The 17,973-nt window shown below is 39.9% G+C and overlaps 2 protein-coding genes across 3 annotated transcripts in view; one reads left to right on the top strand and one right to left on the bottom strand.

The window, feature by feature from the left end:
* Nucleotides 1-632, bottom strand: part of RAD54B (RAD54 homolog B) — a 63,132-nt gene extending 62,500 nt beyond the window's left edge. Inside the window, exon 1 of the mRNA XM_003205181.4 lies at nt 442-632. The gene's annotated coding sequence lies outside the window, so the exon portion shown is untranslated. The remainder of the gene's footprint in view (nt 1-441) is intronic.
* On the top strand, nt 64-16,985 carry LOC100545208 (RING finger protein 151-like). 2 transcript variants are annotated; one of them, XM_085221420.1, is made up of 8 exons: nt 64-349; nt 3,168-3,267; nt 5,539-5,652; nt 6,563-6,788; nt 8,086-8,225; nt 9,525-9,687; nt 11,207-11,327; nt 12,273-16,985. In XM_085221420.1, exons 4-8 carry the CDS (start codon nt 6,583-6,585, stop codon nt 12,507-12,509), a joined length of 867 nt encoding a protein of 288 aa, XP_085077546.1. In that variant the 5' UTR covers nt 64-349; nt 3,168-3,267; nt 5,539-5,652; nt 6,563-6,582; the 3' UTR covers nt 12,510-16,985. The 2 variants fall into 2 exon arrangements, with proteins under 2 accessions (XP_085077546.1, XP_085077545.1); XM_085221419.1 differs by having other exon boundaries at nt 3,168-3,262.
* The last annotated feature ends 988 nt before the right edge of the window (nt 16,986-17,973 follow it).

Here is a 17,973-nt window from a genome sequence, read left to right on the forward strand (position 1 = left end):
GACGCAGCGCCACACACAACATGGCGGAAGAGTTGTGTCGACTTGCGACACGCAGCCGTCAAGCACAAGCGGCTGCAAAAGTAACCTTGCCCTTCTTACGACAGCGGGCTGAGGGGCGGTGGCAGCAGCCCTGAGGGACTGAGGAGGCGGCGGCGGGAGGCCGGGGCGGGCTCGGCCCATATAGCCGTAACGGCCGTTACGACCGCAGCGGCCGTCCTGTGGCGCAGCTGGAGCGAGCTACTAAGGGACGGGGCGTTGCGCGGGGATCGGCTGCCGTGTGTGTGGGCCTGGTGCTGGGGAGCGCCGTGCCCGTGCTCGGAGGCCCTGAGGAGGCGGCGGGAAGATGCCGGTAGGTGGGGGCGGGGCGGGGCGCTCTGATGTGTGTGGGCCGGAGCAGCGCCAGCCACCTGCAGCCTGCCCGAACCCGGCCCCTTCTCTTACCTGTGCTCTGAATTAGGCGGGTGCTAGTAGGAGCATAGACCTCGTTTTGCTCGTAGCCTGTCCTGCCCCACTTCCGTGGTCATCGGAGCTTTTCCTGAGCCATTTACATGACAGTCGAGTCCGAGTTGTTCCGTGTGGTCACTCGTCTGCACCGGGTGAGAAAAGGGTTGCGTTAAATGTTAAATGTTCCGTCGATTCAAGGCGGGAAGAGGAGGGAAGTGAAAGGACACGAATAGGGGATGGCTTGGCTGAGGCTGCTGTCAGGTACGAGATTTGGCAGTTCGCTCTTCAAACAGGCTGCTTACCCAGTGCGATAGTGTGGGAGTGGAATGTTGTTTCTGCATTTGATATTAAAAAGGGCAGTTGGTTTGAAGAAGTAGAACATAATGCATTTGTATTCTGTAACTTATCCTTAGAAATAGTTGATCTAAGAAGTGAAAATACTGTATATGTTAGCAGCATGTTTTCAAAACATTATTACTGAATTACGTGATTAATTCTTTCTTGCAAAACTGTAATAGTTGTTAAATGTTCCAAACAATGTGAGTATAGTGTTAGGGATTAGAAAACATACTGTAGGGTTGTTCTGTTAGGGTAAGAAACTCCCAGCAAAAGAAAAACAGATTTAGCAAGCGTCAAAGAAGCTAGGGCCTCTACACAAGGCCGGACTGTCTCACTCCGTGAGAAGATTGGGACGTGAAGGCAGGCACCAAGATACTCTCCTCTGTCCTTCTCTCAAGCTTATCTCTGTGGAAGGAAGGACAAGCAGATATCCGCAAAACAATGATCAAGTGTGGAATAAGTTAGTTAATTAATTACAGATTTATGCTTAGGCAGCAAAGATTTATGTTTGTCCAGTGTTTCCATGTTTAGTGCAGCGTCGAGAAGATTGTGAACCTGAAGTACTCAGCCAATGAAGAACTAGGGGAGAAAGAGATAAGCATCAGGCAATAGGGAATAAAAGATGTAACGCTGTTTTCTGGGTGCTCTCCTGCTTTCAGGAGGCCCGCCATTGCAATTGCGAATAAAATCTGCTTTATCAGAGATACCGTCCTGATAAATTATTTGGATATTTCCGACAGTAGTGGCAGGAGTGAGAGCTTGTGCTGACATCTGAAGGGATGCGTCTGCTTCTTTGGCCATTAATGCTACCATAAACTGCCTTACAGTTGCACAAGGCATCCTGAAACATGGCTTTTGTATAGCAGGATTTAAAAGCACAGTGCGTATTTGTGAAAACAGATGCTGAAGCAGCAGCATGTTAAATGTCACCTTGTTACTGGGCCCTGTGTAAGTTATTTGTACTTCCACTCGTCCTGAAAGTGTTGTATTAGAGGTGCACATCTGTAGTTCTGTCATGATACCATACAGCCCTTCTAACTGCTTTTATTTTGCCACGGGGAAAGAAAGAATGTTTAATAAAATCAGAAACTACTGTAAAAGAAAAAAAGCATTTCACTAATGGCATCATTATCCTAATTTTATGATGGAGTAGCTTTGATTAGTTCTAGTTATTTGGCAAGATTTATCATTATGTTATTGGGAGCTGTATCCCATTTGTATTTTCCTTGCAGCTGTACCCACAGTCTGAAGGCAGAGCAGACCATAGCTTGAGGCTGGCTTCAAGCTTCATCTGCCTGATGAACAGTTGGGACAGCAGCTCCTGAAGGAATGAATTAGGGTCTGTGCTGCTTTTGGCTGGGATGGAGTTAATAATGTTCTTAATAGCAGCTGGTAGGGTACTGTGGTTTGTATGTGTGATGAAAACAGTGTTGTTAATACGTAGGTGGTTTAGTTGTTGCTGAGCAATGCTTAAGCTATATCAGGGTCTTTTCTGTTTCAGCTTGCAGCAGAAAAGGCTTTGGTAGTGGCCTTTCAGTATCTAAAGGGGGGCTAAAAGAAAGAAGGGTATAGAATCTTCAGCAAAGTCTGTTGTGGCGGGACAGGGGGAAATAGTTTCACATTAAAAGAGGGAAGGTTTAGGTTGGATATAGTAAAAAGGTTTTTTCTACAATAAGAGTATTGAAGCATAGAAGCAGGCTGCCCTGAGATGTGATTGATATCCCGTCCTTGCAGACATTCAAGGTCAGGCTGGACCAGGCTCAGAGTACCTGATCTAGCTGTCGGTGTTCCTGTTCATTCTGACTTTGACAGGATGGCCTTTAAAGGTCCCTTCCAACTTAAACAATTCTATTCTATTCAGTTTCACACTGCTTCACCACCGAGAAGCCAGGAGGTGCACCAGGAGCTGGAAGGGGGCACAGCCAAATTGTACCCAACTGACCCAAAGTGTCCAAAGGGATATTCAGTGCCCGTTGGGTTATGCTCAGCAGTGAAGCAAGGGGAGTGTTTGCCAGGGCTGCTGTTGCTCAGGGACTGACGAGCTATCAATATGCTGGTGCTGAGCAATTGTGCTTATGTTGCTTGTATTCCTTGTTGTTTTTTTTTTTCTTAGTGTTCTGTTTTTAGGGTTTTTTTCCTTGTTTTTTTTTTTTTCCTTATTAATTTGTCTTTATCTAAACCCCCACATATTCTCACTTTTGCCTGTCTGATCATTTTGCTCTGGGGGAGGTAGGCAAGAAGCTGCGTGGTGCTTAGCAGCCCACTGGGGTTAAACCTCAGCACTGGGGGAGATTGTTGCATGTCAGAAACTATGAAGAGAAAAAATACATTTGAAACAATGAAAGAAAATAGCATGTAATAGTTGTTGTTTTTCTGCCTTCCAGATTTGGCACCTACAGATCCTGGGTTTCCTTGGGGACAACGCTGCTGGTAATTGCCAGGTGATGGGAAAAATTCGGGACCAGAGGAAGCAGACAAGGCAAGGTTTGGAAATGTTACTAGAGTGTAAGAAGGTGGTGATGCCTAATGTAATTTCTGGGTACAAACCAAAAGGAGTGTGAAATCTGTGAATTGTAATAGAAATGGAAGAAGAAGTTTTGAGGTCAGAGAGAAATTGCTTTAGGGAGAACAGAAATTGACGGTGGTGGTGTGTTGCGGTGGAAGTACTGAGTAAAGCCATTTGTACTGCTGTAGTAGTGTATGCCATTGCATCTGCCTGATCTTCTCCCTAGTGTCTTGAAGATTGAGTGTTTGGGGATCAGCAGCGTAAGCAAGCTGTAGCTTGCAGCATCCATAATTCCAGTAGAAAAGAATCTGTAGAGTTACAGAATTACATAGAGTTCTCAGAACATATCTTGTACCTCTGTGAAAGTTTTCTAAAAGCTGAATCTGCTGACATGAACAAGCTAAATCAAAATGTTAGCCTCACAATTCAAATCACAACATATGTTCCATTTAACATCCTCCAGTGTAAACATACTGTATGTTTCAATGCTTTCATCAGCATTGGGGAGCTAGTACTTGGCTTCACATTCTGTTACTATTAGCATTGTTCTCCAGTTCCTAACTTCCCCCTGTTCCCTTCTGTCCTCACAGTGACAGCTTTGTGCTTGTTTTGTTTACCCTGAACTGGCACAGCCCTGAATTTCCTGTTTTTGCAGAAGAGCTCTAAAAGCATGCAGGGAAACAACAGTATGAAGAGAAGTGTTTATCATCTTCATAATACAGTATTTTCTTGAGCACGCTTTTCTAAAACATAAAACATCCGTGCTGTGACCAAAGGATTGGCATATCAATGATGCCTACAGGTTTCTTTTGTATGTACTGTGGATAGCAACATAGCCAGAGAAGCACAGAGCTGAGTGCACTCTGAAATCTGCTTGGGAACTTATCAGAGGTCTGTGGATTGCACTGCGTGCTGCTGTGGCTGTGCTGTAAGCGTGCCAGTAGAAGGAAAACACAGTGTGAAAACTATAGCAGGTGATGTGTTTCGTATTTGATAATATACATGCTTACTTGTGCTATGCTCACTGCAGGTTTTATTAGCTTTAATCTTAGCGAGCACCCTGTTAACACAAGTAGCTCATATTCCCTGAAGGTATGTTTTGCTACTCAGATATGAAGGATGTTCCAAATTCCAGATTTATCATGTATTAATTAAAAGGAATTACAAAGTTGTTGGGTTTGTTTGTTTTTTATCAGAGAATAGAATAATAGAATTGCTCAGGTTGGAAAAGACCTCGAAGATCATCAAGTCCAACCGTAACCTAACCATACTACCCTAACACTGAGTTACAACGGATATTTTATAAAACACACACACACACACACCCCACAAAATCTATTAAAATTGCACAGATTACATCTACACTTCTTTCCCCACAATAAGGTCAGTGCTTTGGAAAGACTTCTCTCATCCTTACACTTGATCAGTGTTTGCAGAAAGGTCCAGTCCCACGTTCACTGGTCAGCCACGTATTTTATTTTACTTCCTAGCGACTTATATGAGTTAATTTGAGCCGCTACTGCTCAGAAACACTGCCTTTATTATTATGGTCATGGAGATCTTTTTCCTTCAGAGCAAAATATGACTCTAGTCTTTAGAGGTCCGTGGTGTTCTTCAGTAGGTCTAATTCCAGTTGAGAGCAATATAGATGAATAAATCGCAACTGCCTTGCTAACACAGATCCTCCTTGAATTTTATATTACACTAACTAGATATAGACCCTTGGGATTTAAATGATGACTTCATTTGTAATTTTTTAAGTGAGCAACCTTAGTTACATTGTGTATCAGAACAAAGTTATTTATCAGTTCTGTGAACTTGACTGTGATGCTTCTGTTTTGAAAATGAGCTGTGTGTCCTGCCTGAATGGAGCTGGGTTAAATAAAGTTTCAAAACTGTAAAGAATATTATTTTACCAGATTTCAACTGCTTATTTCAATATAACTGAATTCTGTTAACCTCAATCCTACAAATGAGTCTGTAAAGGTTTGAAGTGAAATGCTGGCAGGGTGTTCGTGTTTGCAATATGTTTCATCATCAGTAATAACTAAAAGACTGATTTTTGTGTGTGTGTTGTTTTTTTTTGGGGGGGAGGGGAGGTTTCCTGGTCTAATCAGATCTCTTGTGTTGAATTGTAGGCTTTGGAAGCTGTTAGGGCAGCATTCTATTCAACATCTGGCTGATTAAGCATAAGACTCATTAACTTAGGAAGCACAACTGAGTCTTTTTCTTTCTAATTTTTCTCCTAGGCATAATAAAGCAGTGAAGAGAAACTGAAGGAAGCACTGTATATCTTGCTGATTAGAAAACTGATTCTGAAGTAATTGGGCAAACTAGGTATATATGTAGCAAAATCGAAAAAGGTAGGATATTCTCATTTATTGTTTTATTTTAAAAACCTCATAGCTAATTAAAAACTCTGTTCTGAGTTTACAAAAGTGATTTTGTATGTTAAGGAGGAAGGCAAAATCTAACGCTTTCTCTTAAGTGAGTTCTGTAGAGTTTTAGCAAATTCTAGTAAGCTTCTCTTGGAAGGATTTTGGTGAAGATAGATTGCTGCTTAGTTCCTCTTCACAGAACTTTTAAATTGTTTCAAAAGGAACCCTGTTTTATAAAATAAATCCAGTAGGAGAGAACAATAATAGCTTTCCATGATTTCAGGGCTAGCTGAAGTCTTGGCTTCTTTTTATTCCTGAATGTCAAACATTCCTCTAGACACATGGAGATTTTGTGCTGTTCTCCTTGTAATGAGCGTCTACAACTATTAGAGAACCTCCATCTTCCTTTTTTCTTCAGTAAGAAGGCAATGTGTTAAGTCATGTGCAGTTCAAAATGCAAAATGTGCTGGCTGATGGTACCACGGCTGTGGTTTGTAAGGTTACTGTTTTGTAAGTTTGTTAGGCATCATATAGAGGGCCTGTATTATATAGATGGAATGCAAACACTTTTGAACTTTTTAAATATTTCTGCTTCAGGTAGAATTTGAGTAAACAGGAACTTTGTGTTTCGTGGTGGCTCCTAGAAGTGTGTTTCATAACAGAGTTTGGGATGCATCTACTGAAGTCTTTGCTTTCAGGATTCACATATCCTTGATATAAAATGAGGATGCTGATCTCCAGCAGTACAGTCCTCCAGTTCTCAATTAAATCTTGAAGTCTGTAGTGTATTCTCACCAGCTCTGTATTTGCCTTAAGATCTCCATATTTCTAGAATTGCATCCAGGCTGTTGTGTAGTAGATTCTGAACAGACTGCTTTATTCTCTTTGTTAACAGGTTGGAAGTGTGTGGAAAGCATGGGTTACGATATTGAACGTTTTGTTGGTTATGTTAATGAAGGGCTCTTATGCTCCATCTGCCGTGATGTTTTGGAAGATCCATTACAGGCTCCTTGTGAACATGCTTTCTGTACTGCTTGTATACATGGCTGGCTTGTTCATCACAGTAACTGCCCTGAAGACAGACAAGTGATCGATGTGTCTGTGCTACGACCTCTGTACAGGTATACAGTAGTCTCATTGTATGTTAGAATTGTATGAATTTAGGATTTTTCAATTTTTCTTGCATAGATTCATCTCTTTTCACCTACTGTGACTCAAAGTTGTCTTGACCCAACATACCTGTGGTAGAAACTGATCACTTCCTTGAAGCCATTAGCATTTTCTATTTGTTATAACCAGCTTTTGAGATAATGAGATTTCTAAACAGAGAGAACACTGATTTTTTTTTTTTTTTTTTTTTTTTTTTTTGTTCTCCGCCTTTGCATATCTTGAGTGCAAGTTCTTAGACACCTGTCTGGATATTATTCTGAACATCTACAGCAGCAAAACTTTCCCAAACAGTTTTAGAAAAAGCAGGCTAAACAGTACCCTGAAAGTATTTTCAATTTCAATTATGTCTCCCAGGTTCTTCAAAGAATCATAGAATCGTAGATTCTATGTAGGCCTGGGTTGAAAAGGACCACAATGATCATCTGGTTTCAACCCCCTGCTATGTGCAGGGTCACCAACCACCAGACCAGGCTGCCCAGAGCCACATCCAGCCTGGCCTTGAATGCCTCCAGGGATGGGGCATCCACAACCTCCTTGGGCAACTGTTGCAGTGTGTCACCACTCTCTGTGTGAAAAACTTCCTCCTAATGTCTAACCTAAACCTCCCCTGTCTCAGTTTAAAACCATTCCCCCTTGTCCTATCACTATCCACCCTCGTAAAAAGTCACAGTAAACAGTTCTCAGGGTTAACAGTCACTAAGCATTATGTATCTTTTATCTTTCTCTTTACTCTTATAATTGTTTATTGCCAGTAGTCACAGTTTTATCACTTGACACTGCTTGATGTCCTGCATTGTCTGTCTTACTCAGATTAAGTAACGTTGTTTAAAATCTTCACCCACAGGCATTGGGTTTAACTCCTTTAGTGAGGAGAGTATTGAGAGTTTAGCTATATGGAAAGCTGAAGTATACCATAGGCAGTGGCAATGAAAGAGTAGCCAAAGTGTTTGGGAATACAGCTAAGCTAGTGAAAAGAGTTGAAAATAGTCAAAAATAACTACTTTGTTTGCACATCTAATTTTGGCAGCTGAATTTTTCATTTAATATTGTTTCTTTTGTTAGCTTCTTCGTTTCCAAAATTGTCACTTGAATGCTTAAAATATATATAAGAAGAATCAGTTTCTATATATATATATATATGTTTTCCTGATTACAATTTGAATCTTAATTTGTCTTCAGTGGAAAACTCAATTTTTTTCAATAATTTTCTGTCTTAAGAACAATTTTTTTTTTTCTTTGTATGCATAGGTATATGAAAAATGATCTAAATCGTCTTCAACTACACTGCAAAAACAGAGAGCATGGCTGTGAAATGGTTTGCTCTCTGGAGTCCATAGACCGGCATGAGAGGGAGTGTGAATACAGTCAGATCCCCTGCTCCAATGCTGGTGAGTAACAGTCAAAGAAGTTCATCTTTTCTGTTCAGCAAATATTTGTTTTCCAGCTTTCTGTCGACAGAATGGCAATGATGGCCATTCATTTTTAAACTGAAATTCAAATGTTTATTGAGATGTACACTTTGCAGCAGGCTTTTCTGAAGAAAACTCATTACCCATTTATGGCTATCATGGCCATTAGCAGCAAATTCTTAGCCAAGAACTAACCAAATGAAGGAAAGCAGTGAATCTCAAATTTATGAAGACTGAGCAGCACATTTGTATAGGTTTCTGTCAGTTTGTCAGGTTGCCTTTCAGTGTCAATGGTTCATTAAAATGTGATGTTTAACTTCTGTTACACTGATTTGAAGAGCTGGTTTTCCTGGTGCATCTGCAGCCATGCACCATCTCTTGACTTTAACAAAAAAGTATCCTGGGAATGGGATTTTCTAATTAAATTTTTAGTAGAGTTGATATGTTTGTGTTAAGGTCTCTGAAGCAAACCTATGCTTCCTGAGGAAGGAACATACTTTTAAAAAATAAATGTACTGTTAACATTTCCCAGCTGATTTTATTCAAAATGTGATGTGTTTCTAGAAAAACTTAAATTTCTGATCAAAGAGGTTGAGAGCATAGTTGAGTCTGCCACTGTAATTAATTGGGAGGATTTTGAGGTGCTAGAGTTGCTCCATGAGAAGTTAGAAGCCTATCAGAAGTCTCAGCAGTGACTGTTGCAAATGCACTTTTCACTTTCTACAGAAACAGTAATGTTTAATGAGCTGCTCCATCTTGTCTCTGTTGTGTGGTAGCAATGTATGAGCATGTGTAAACCTCTCGTGGTGTATTGTATAGACATAAGACTGACCTGTGGTGAGGAAAACAGTCTCACCCACTGCTGTACAACCTGTCCTTGGACTCTTTTTTTTCTAAATTTGATACCTTATTTATTTAAACATTTACGTTCTTCATCCATCCCATTCGTTACAAGCTGCTAGTCTTGTCCTGCTGTCAGAGTTGTCATTACTGCAGTAGCTTTAATGATGGACCAATGGCAAAATCTTTACAAAAGAATACTCCTTAATTAACCAGTAAATGTTTTAATAAGAATTTTTGAGAGTCTGTATTACGTGTGTTATAACTATTGTACTTTATGTTCTAAAGAATATGCTTTTTCCCACACTTCAGCAGACTGATAGTTGCTTATCTCATGATATTACAATTTCATTACTCACTTAAGTGGTTACGTTGGAATTAATGACAATGCTTCTGTTAGTTGTAAGTGGTTGGCTTATCTTCTTCTTCCCTGTTCAGGCTGCACAGTTCAGATTGAGCGACGTAACCTTGATGGCCACTTGGCAGTGTGTGAATATCGGAGCCGGGAGTGCCCCAATGGTTGTGGGTACACCATCCTCAGTGCAGAGGACACACAGCATAATTGTGTAGCAGAGCTGAGAACTGAGCTAGAACTACTTCGGTACGTACCTTCTTTAATGTTTGTGTTTGTCTGGGCCTAAAATCACTGCATGAAGCACTTCACATTACTAGCACTGGATTCCTGTATATGTTAAATAGTGCTTTAATCAATTAATACTAAAGGCACAGGGTATTATTTGTCTGTGCAGGCTTAAATTCTTACTGTTTTGATTGTTTTTTCTGTTACTTACTTGTCCAAGTTAGTAGAAATCCTGAAATACCACTGGTTACAGCTTAACTGAGCTGGCTGTGTAAGCTGATGAAATATCTGCCAGGAACTGGCCAAAAGTTGGCAATTTCCTTTTTCCATTGGTGTGATATAGATCCAAATCCACATTTTTTAATTATTTTGCTTCAATTTCTACAAATCGTTCTGAAGATAAAAATGTCTTGATTATTTTGTTAGGTACACACCAGTAGATTTATGTAATCATGAGGGGAGCCAACTCTTTGCAGTGGCAGGTAATAGCAGGACAAGGGGAAATGGTCTTAAGTTGAAGAAGGGAAGATTTAGATTGGATATCAGGGGGAAGTTCTTCACTATGAGAGTGGTGAGGTACTGGAACAGGCTGCCCAGAGAGGTTGTGGATGCCCCATCCCTGGAGGAGTTGAAGGCCAAGTTGGATGGGGCCCTGGGCAGCCTGGTCTAGTATTAGATATGGAGGTTGGCAGCCCTGCCTGTGGCAGGGGAGTTGGAGATTCATGATCCTTGAGGTCCCTTACCAACTCAATCCATTCTATTATTTAACTTCATAGAATCTTATTTATAATTTCAATTAAACCATGGAATAACAGTTGGTCAATATGAATCTTCTAAGCAGCTTTCTCTTATTTCCTCTTATATGTTTCTGTAGCTTTTCCTTTCCATGATATTCCAACCAGGCAGTTCTTGGTGCATTTTTTGTTTCTTTGCTTGTTGAATGTTTTTTGTTCTTGTTTTTTTTTTTTATGTGTCCTTCCTATTTTTAATCTTTTGACTGTGTAAGTCTTGTGCTCCTGAACATTGCTGTGCAGTCTGGCTCAAATCCATTTTAAAGTCATTGAGACGTGAGGAATTGAGGTACCTGGTTACTGAACTCAAAAGGTTAATGTAGTAACAGTGAATTTTTGGCAGTTGATGTGTATGTGATCAGATTATGACAGATACTGCTATCATTTGTTGTCTTCTTTAAAAGTGACAAGGTAACATGTTTAACAATACAGTGGTATTTACACATCTTTTTTTATCTTGACCACACATGCTTAGAAATAAGCATATGCTACAGGCAATAAATTATTTAAAGTCATAAATACCTGATCTCTAAATCATAGAATTACATCATGAATGTGATATGTTTGTCCCCTATGACAGTGTATGATAAGCAACAAGAATGTGTCACTGAAGACAATTTATGGATGGTAGATCATGTCTCCAGAGACATCCTGTCAGATCAGGCTGGCTGCAGGAAGTTTTTGTGGAATCTGAAATATTTTTTTCCACCCATGTTAATAAGGCTTAAAAAGGAGAAATGCATTTTTAGGTCAGAAATGATCTGCAGAGTGGAGGAAGCAAAGCATGAGATGGAGTCAAGATTAGATTCGCAAAGAAGACATATGGTCCAAAAAGAGAGTGTTCTGCAAAATGAAATTGAAGAGCTCAAGGTGAGTATGATCTTTTCCTTCCCCAACCCTCCTATAGCAGTGTAGCACTTAGCTCTTCCCAGAAAGTCTTCTCTCTTGTAAATACAGAGCCTCAGATAGAGGCAAGTTTTATGAAATATAGACACCAAAATATGCCAGCACAGCACTTTGCCTGGGCTAATCAGCTCTGTTGGGAAGCAGACTCTGTGCTGGTTTTATGCAGTTTGTCTATTTCAAATTAATTTGGAGCTAGCCTGAATATCACTGTACAAGGACTGCATTGTTTGATGCACACATAACCTGTCAGCAGATAATTTCTAGAGTCTAAAACTAGGGCTTGTGGTATGTCACAAATCAAATGTAATTAAATAGCCAGCCCCTTGTTTAGTGCTGTTCAAAGTGTTTTAATCTAGTGCTGACACAGAGCCCTACTACAGACAATGGTGTTTACACTGTACTTCAGCTGTGATCAAAAGGTTGGAAAGTGCAGTGTAAATCAAATAAAATAAGAAGGAAGGCTATGTTGTCTTTTGATACATCCAATCCTATATATATCATTGAGTCATGATAGTTTAAGCCCAAAAGAATGGAAATGCTGTAGAGGTTTTTGTTTTCAAAATTTTGTTCAAAATGTTTTCTGAATGTAACCAAAATGTTAGTTTGGTTGGGGCCTTGACATTAGAAGTTTAAGCATCCAGGTAAATCCGCACACAGTTCAAAATATTTCATAAGAAACTTTTTGCACTTGGAGGAAAACTTTGGGAATTTTTGAGAAAAGACCATCTAAGAAGGTCAGTGCTGGATTATGTCTTAAATTTTTTACATTTCCTCCGCTAACAAAACCAGTCGCTGATTTCAGTGTTGTTAATTTATAATCCGTTACCCTCTGTGCATGACCAGCTCAGCATTGTTACACCATCGTTAGAAAAGTTCATTTATTGCAGTAAATCGATACCTGCATTTCAGAGTCAGATGTCACGAGTGATGTCAGATGTGCGCTCCCTCATGGCCGCAGAGAGACAGCATCGACAAGAACTGGAGCAAGCAGAGCTGGAGAAACGGGAACTAATGGAGCTGCTGAGGGGGCTGCAGAAGGACTGTCGGTTAAGCACTGCAGAAGGAAGCAGGAAGACAACAAACTTCCGCCCCCTGACGCGACTAGAGAGTGCAAAACGAAAACCTAGGGAAGTTACAGTTATCTAAACACAAGTAAGCTCAAAAAGCGTTTTCTTCTAGTTTCTGTGACCATCTGGCAAACTTTTCTATTCTCCATGAGTGATTGGTAAATTATTTCTGGTATGCTCACTTTCTTGTTAAAAACTTTCTTTCCTTTTGGGCTACAGAAACAAATGGGAGAATTTTTTCTTATGGGACATGGAGCATTAAACCCAGTAAGTTATAAGGACATTTTCAGCTATATGTTATCATAAAGAAAGGGGAAATTGATTTGTATCTCTTCAGTGTGTCACTTACAGAGCTATTTCAAGCCTGGAGATCAGAACTAGTCAAATGCTTAAAGATTTTTTCCTTTCCGATCCATTATTGTCCAAGTCTAGTTTATGCAGTCTTGAAAAAGAAAGAAAATATGATGATTGGTAATGATATTTGAGATCTACTTAATTTTGGGAGAGTCGGTAATACAAGTTAATGGATTATTTTGTTGTTTTTTACCTAGTCTGTAGGAGGTATTTGAGGTATATTTCAAAGGTGAAAAGAAAGCACTTTAAATTCTAATTCTGCCACTGTGTAAGAGCTTCAAGTAAGGATGACTTAACCTCAGAGCTTCTCTGACTTCCCAAGCTTGAGAGATACACACTTAGGAGATATGTACCAAAGCCCAAGGTAATAGGGTCCCCTAAAAACTTATGTATAGATCTGTGTGTAACTTGGGGTTTGTGGGGGAAAAAGGCCTTGCATTTTATGTAACTATTTGGAGATTTTTAATGTGAAAGTATCAGATTTCTACCAGGTCCTTTAAGCCTAAGCTCAGTCCCTTAAGTACTCTTTAAAGATACATACGTACTTTGAGTTTCTAATTTTCTTTTGGCAGATTTAAGGCTACTTGTACAGTAATATCCACAACAGAGGGCTATTTGCACAATGGCTACTTGGAATGTTTTTATTATGGCTCAAGTCTGCAGCTGTGTAAGAGCTAGGACTTCACAACAGAAGGATAAATACTGAATGAAGGGGGCATGTGCCTGTAAAGGCTGTAATATTCATGAGAAATCTGTACAGTTGGAAGCCTCATCCCTATACTTCTCACAAAGCCTGTTTGTGTTGATTTCAGTGCTATAACTAAGCCATATTTTGTCTCCTGGTGCAGCTCTTCAGTGGAATAATTAGGGAAGAATCTGGCCTCCTGCTTACTGAATACTTTACATCAATTTTTTTCAGGAAAGCTGGATGCAGGCACAACAGTCTTCACAAACCCCTTCTCTAGTTTAGAAAACATACATTTCTGTGTCTAATTTCCTGTCACTCAGAACAACACTTTTATGGCTAAAAACATAACCAAAGAGAGAGATTGCAACCTTCTTTAGCACATGTTACATGAGAAGGACTTGTGGTCAGTTTTCTTAATTTGGGGCATTAATAAATCTGTCTAACTTTCTTTTCCTTCAGTACAGCTGAAACAACTGCATACATCTTCCGTTTTTATGCATTTAAAACTAACTATTCTCCTGTAAAGGTTTTCTTTTGTTTTCTGCAGCTATTCACAGGATGAGCGATGACCAAATATTTATTTGGTTCTCACTTTACTCTTTTTATATCCTAGGTTGAACTATGGTCATTGACAGTATTTAGGCCATTGATAGCAGTCTCTTCCAGCTCATGGCATAGCACCTCTCTTAAGCAGCCATATTGAACAAAGTGAAGCAGTAGTTACAATTTGGGAAAATTCACACCAAACATTCAGTGGTTGATTCCCATATATCAGTGTGCATATTAGAGCTGTAGATAGAAACTAAGAATGCTTTTATTACCTCGTGTTCTAGGGTAAGGAAGTTTTGAGTGTCTGTTTTTTTTCATTGGTGCCTGTTCACACTAACATTCACACTAATTTTGAAGCTTGTAAGCAACATCAGATTTCATGCTGTTAGGATCAGTATATTGGCAGGATGTGATTTTCTGTGTTCTGTAATTGTGTGGTTGTGTGATGTGACTTCAGCTATCTTGCTTAATGTGAAAGAAGAAAATTCCTTCAAAATCCTGAGGAACTCAGATGAGCTGGATCATCCTTCCTGATTTGGAGTGCAGTGATAATATCTTCCATTCTGAACAGGGAAAAAAAAACCCAAGGAACTAGCTTTGTGCTTTTCTCTTAGTGGGATCTCTGTGTTTGTTCTAAGAATTTCATCCACTGATTTTTATCACTGAATTCCTTCTAGTATAGGAGAAAGGGTTAATTTAATATTTGCTTAGCAGTTGGGCTACTGTTTGTCCCCTAAGTGACACACATGAGGTTGTGTGAGAAAGCACATCTTAGGAGGTAAGGGCTGACTTTCTGCTGCAGAATCTATGGAGCTTCTATTTGCCAGCTCTGAGGGATCTGAGCTTCCAGTATTAAAATGGGGCAGTCCTTTGAGCCCACTTGCTGCTGGAATGACCTGTCAGCTTGGGTCTCCTTGAGCTAAAAAAAAGCATGTAGCTATTTTAAATGGGGTTATACTAGCTGATAGCATCGGTTCCTTCCAGATATTTAAGACTGATCCTGCTCCTCAGTGATTGTAACTTGTCTGCACTTCAGATGTTCCTCTGCTAGGGAACCACACACAGGGCAGTCTGTGTTGAACATGGTCATCGTTCTACCTGTTCCTTAAAATCAACTAGACTGAAATGAAACAGCCTGTTATAATAATATCTAATTTTACCTTTTCCAGCAGCTGATAGTAGCAGCTAGCAGAAGCAAGGAATTTTTTATTCTTTCTTTCAAATTCTTATAAAAGGATTAAGTAAGGGTCCAAATATTGTAGTAGATATTGTAATGAAGGTGCTCACTTAGAAGTGCTTCTTGTGACTGGGAACAAGGATGTTAAATATTCTCATAGTACATCACAACACAACAAATTCCATTTCCTCACAGTTGGAACTGTGCTGAGAACACATTGAACAGACAGTTACTCAAGTGGACCAGTAGCCATACAAGCAGCTGTACTTAGCAGCTACAACAGAGAGCAAAGGCTGGGGAGGAGGGAGGCAGGAAAGAAGAACAGCAGACTTCTTCGTGTCCACAGAAGCTCAGCCTGAGAGCAGTTATGTGGCAACAGCAGCCTTTGCAGCAACTGGCTTACCAACAAGGAATGCTGCCATGGGGCATCACAATTACTGTACCTTACAATTAAAGGGAGATTAAGTCTGTGTTTCCAGCTAAATGCAATAGTACCAAATCTGCAAGAATCTCAGACAAAACTCAGAGAGAGCAAGTTAGTAAGTGAGATTACAAGGAGCAAATCCTTATCCTACCTTAAATTGGGTGAAAAAAGAGTAGGGATGTATTTAAAGAAATTAACACCTTTAAAGTGAGTGGAAATGTTTGCCTTTGAAAGAAAGGTCAACATTTACCTATTTATTCTGAAGACTTGCAAGATACCAGTTAAAAGTATTTTGAAATTAGTTCCCTTAAACTGACTTCTCCACTTGAGCTGTCAAATTCAAGCCTAAATATTGCTTCCTCTGTTTCCTTCATGGTTAAAGCTGCATTCTCATTCTCCTGCATTCCTCTTAAAGCAAAGCTTGTCAGAGGTCTCAGTCGGGGTTGAACCACCGCTCTTAGGATCACTTTATTGGAAATAGTGGGGAGTGCTTCTGTTAAGTGTAGCTGACTTAGAATGGAGAACCAAGCATCTGAGTCAGATACAGGAGTTGCAAAGCAGAGTTCTGCTGGCCTTGCTCATAAAGATGGCAGGTTTTAGTACAACTCTAGTAGTAGTTTAACAGTCCTTCATAAAGGAGGTTTGCTTAACACTACGGAATCACAGAATGGCTGAGGTTAGTGCGGACCTCTGGAGGCCATCTGATCTAAGTCCCTGTTCAAGCATGGGACATCCAGAGCAGGGTGCCCAGGGACATATCTGCAAATGCAGGAGTCTCTTGTCAGGGCAGAAGGGAATGGAATTACACATGCAAACAAAATACCGAATACAGTGGAGAATTTTGACTGGATGAGGTGTTTAAATCTGAAATGCTTTTAAGCATTAGGTGCTTTTTAGAAGTTCAATGTGTTAATAGACCTCAGTTCCTACAATATATAATATCAACAATCTCACAAATTAAATTTTCCATACGTTGCCCTCTTGGATGTTTCTGGTATGGTGCTTTTCTACAGCTCTCTTACTTAAAAGTGCTGGATAGTATTTAAAAGGGGCAGTGCTGGCCTTTCCTTTCTTGTGTACTGCTCACAGGACGAAGTACGGTAGGTCAGGGAGATTTAACCACAGACAGATGCCTTCATAAAGACCTACAATTCTATGCAACTTTATATATTAACAAATAAACATTGAATTGTCTTCCAGCATTATGGTTCACTGCCAGCCTAGTTACATTTTCTACCTTTATAAATACAAGGATAAAACAGTGCTTAACAGACCTTAATCTCTAGTCTGTAAACAAAACAGTATTTGTATCTTTGAAGTACAGTTTGTATTAAAGTTGAACTAATAAAGGGTTATACCATAATTAATGCAACTTTTGTTCATTTCTTTCTGTTACAGAAGTTGGAGAATCTGCTTAATCAGATGAAATAGGGTACTTCAGCCATGCTGTACGCACAGCACAGGCAGTCATGAAGAAACTATGAGACAGAGTCAGTGCGTTAGAACAGTTAAGACTGTATCTACCAGTAGCACAGCATTTTGCCAAATAGGGAATACACAGCAGTAAACAAAGTAAGCATTTTCTCAAACAGTAAAACCCTTCCCATGGATTTTTCTCCAGCCTTAATTCAGTTTCCGAATAGTGCATCCCTTATGAAAGAGAGAAGAGCTAGCAACTGGACTAAAGCATGTGACAGTCCAGTTCTGCAAAGGACAGCACGATAACAAACTGGCATTACAGGGAAAAATGAATTCACCAAGTAAAGAATCTCATCCTTAATGCAAGTTTTTTGTATTTGCTACAAGAACCCATTTGGGCTATGATCATGTAAGAACAGGAAAACTCAGAAGTTGTAAGCTAGATATGTATGTATGCTAAATATATTGGTCTAGTGGTTGGTGACCTTGCACATAGCAGGGGCTTGAAACTGGATGATCATTGTGGTCCTTTTCAACCCAGGCCACTCTATGATTCATTCTATGATTTGCTTAAATATTAGCAGTCAGGATAGAGGGCCCTCCAGAGCATGATTCAGTTTCATACAGTACTCTGCGTTATCCCAAGCATGTGGTTACTTGATGGGAGTTACCCAGCAGGGAAAAGGCTGAAAACTTGCATATGACAACTACAGATGGTATTGGCTCATATCTTGCAGATAACACACTTATCTGCCTAGGCACAGCCATATTTCAGGCAGTACAGAAATAATAATAATAAAAGTTGTGTAGCTGCTGAAGATTTTGGAAACTTGTCTCACCCTTATCCTGTAATATATGCATTTGACTGTGCTTCACTAGTCCATTAACTAAACCAAGGCAATTCTTCCAGATTTCAGCTGACAGAACAGCCA

The sequence above is a fragment of the Meleagris gallopavo genome, chromosome 3, assembly GCF_905368555.1.
Source record: "Meleagris gallopavo chromosome 3, MGAL_WU_HG_1.1, whole genome shotgun sequence".
NCBI classification, from domain to species: domain Eukaryota; kingdom Metazoa; phylum Chordata; class Aves; order Galliformes; family Phasianidae; genus Meleagris; species Meleagris gallopavo.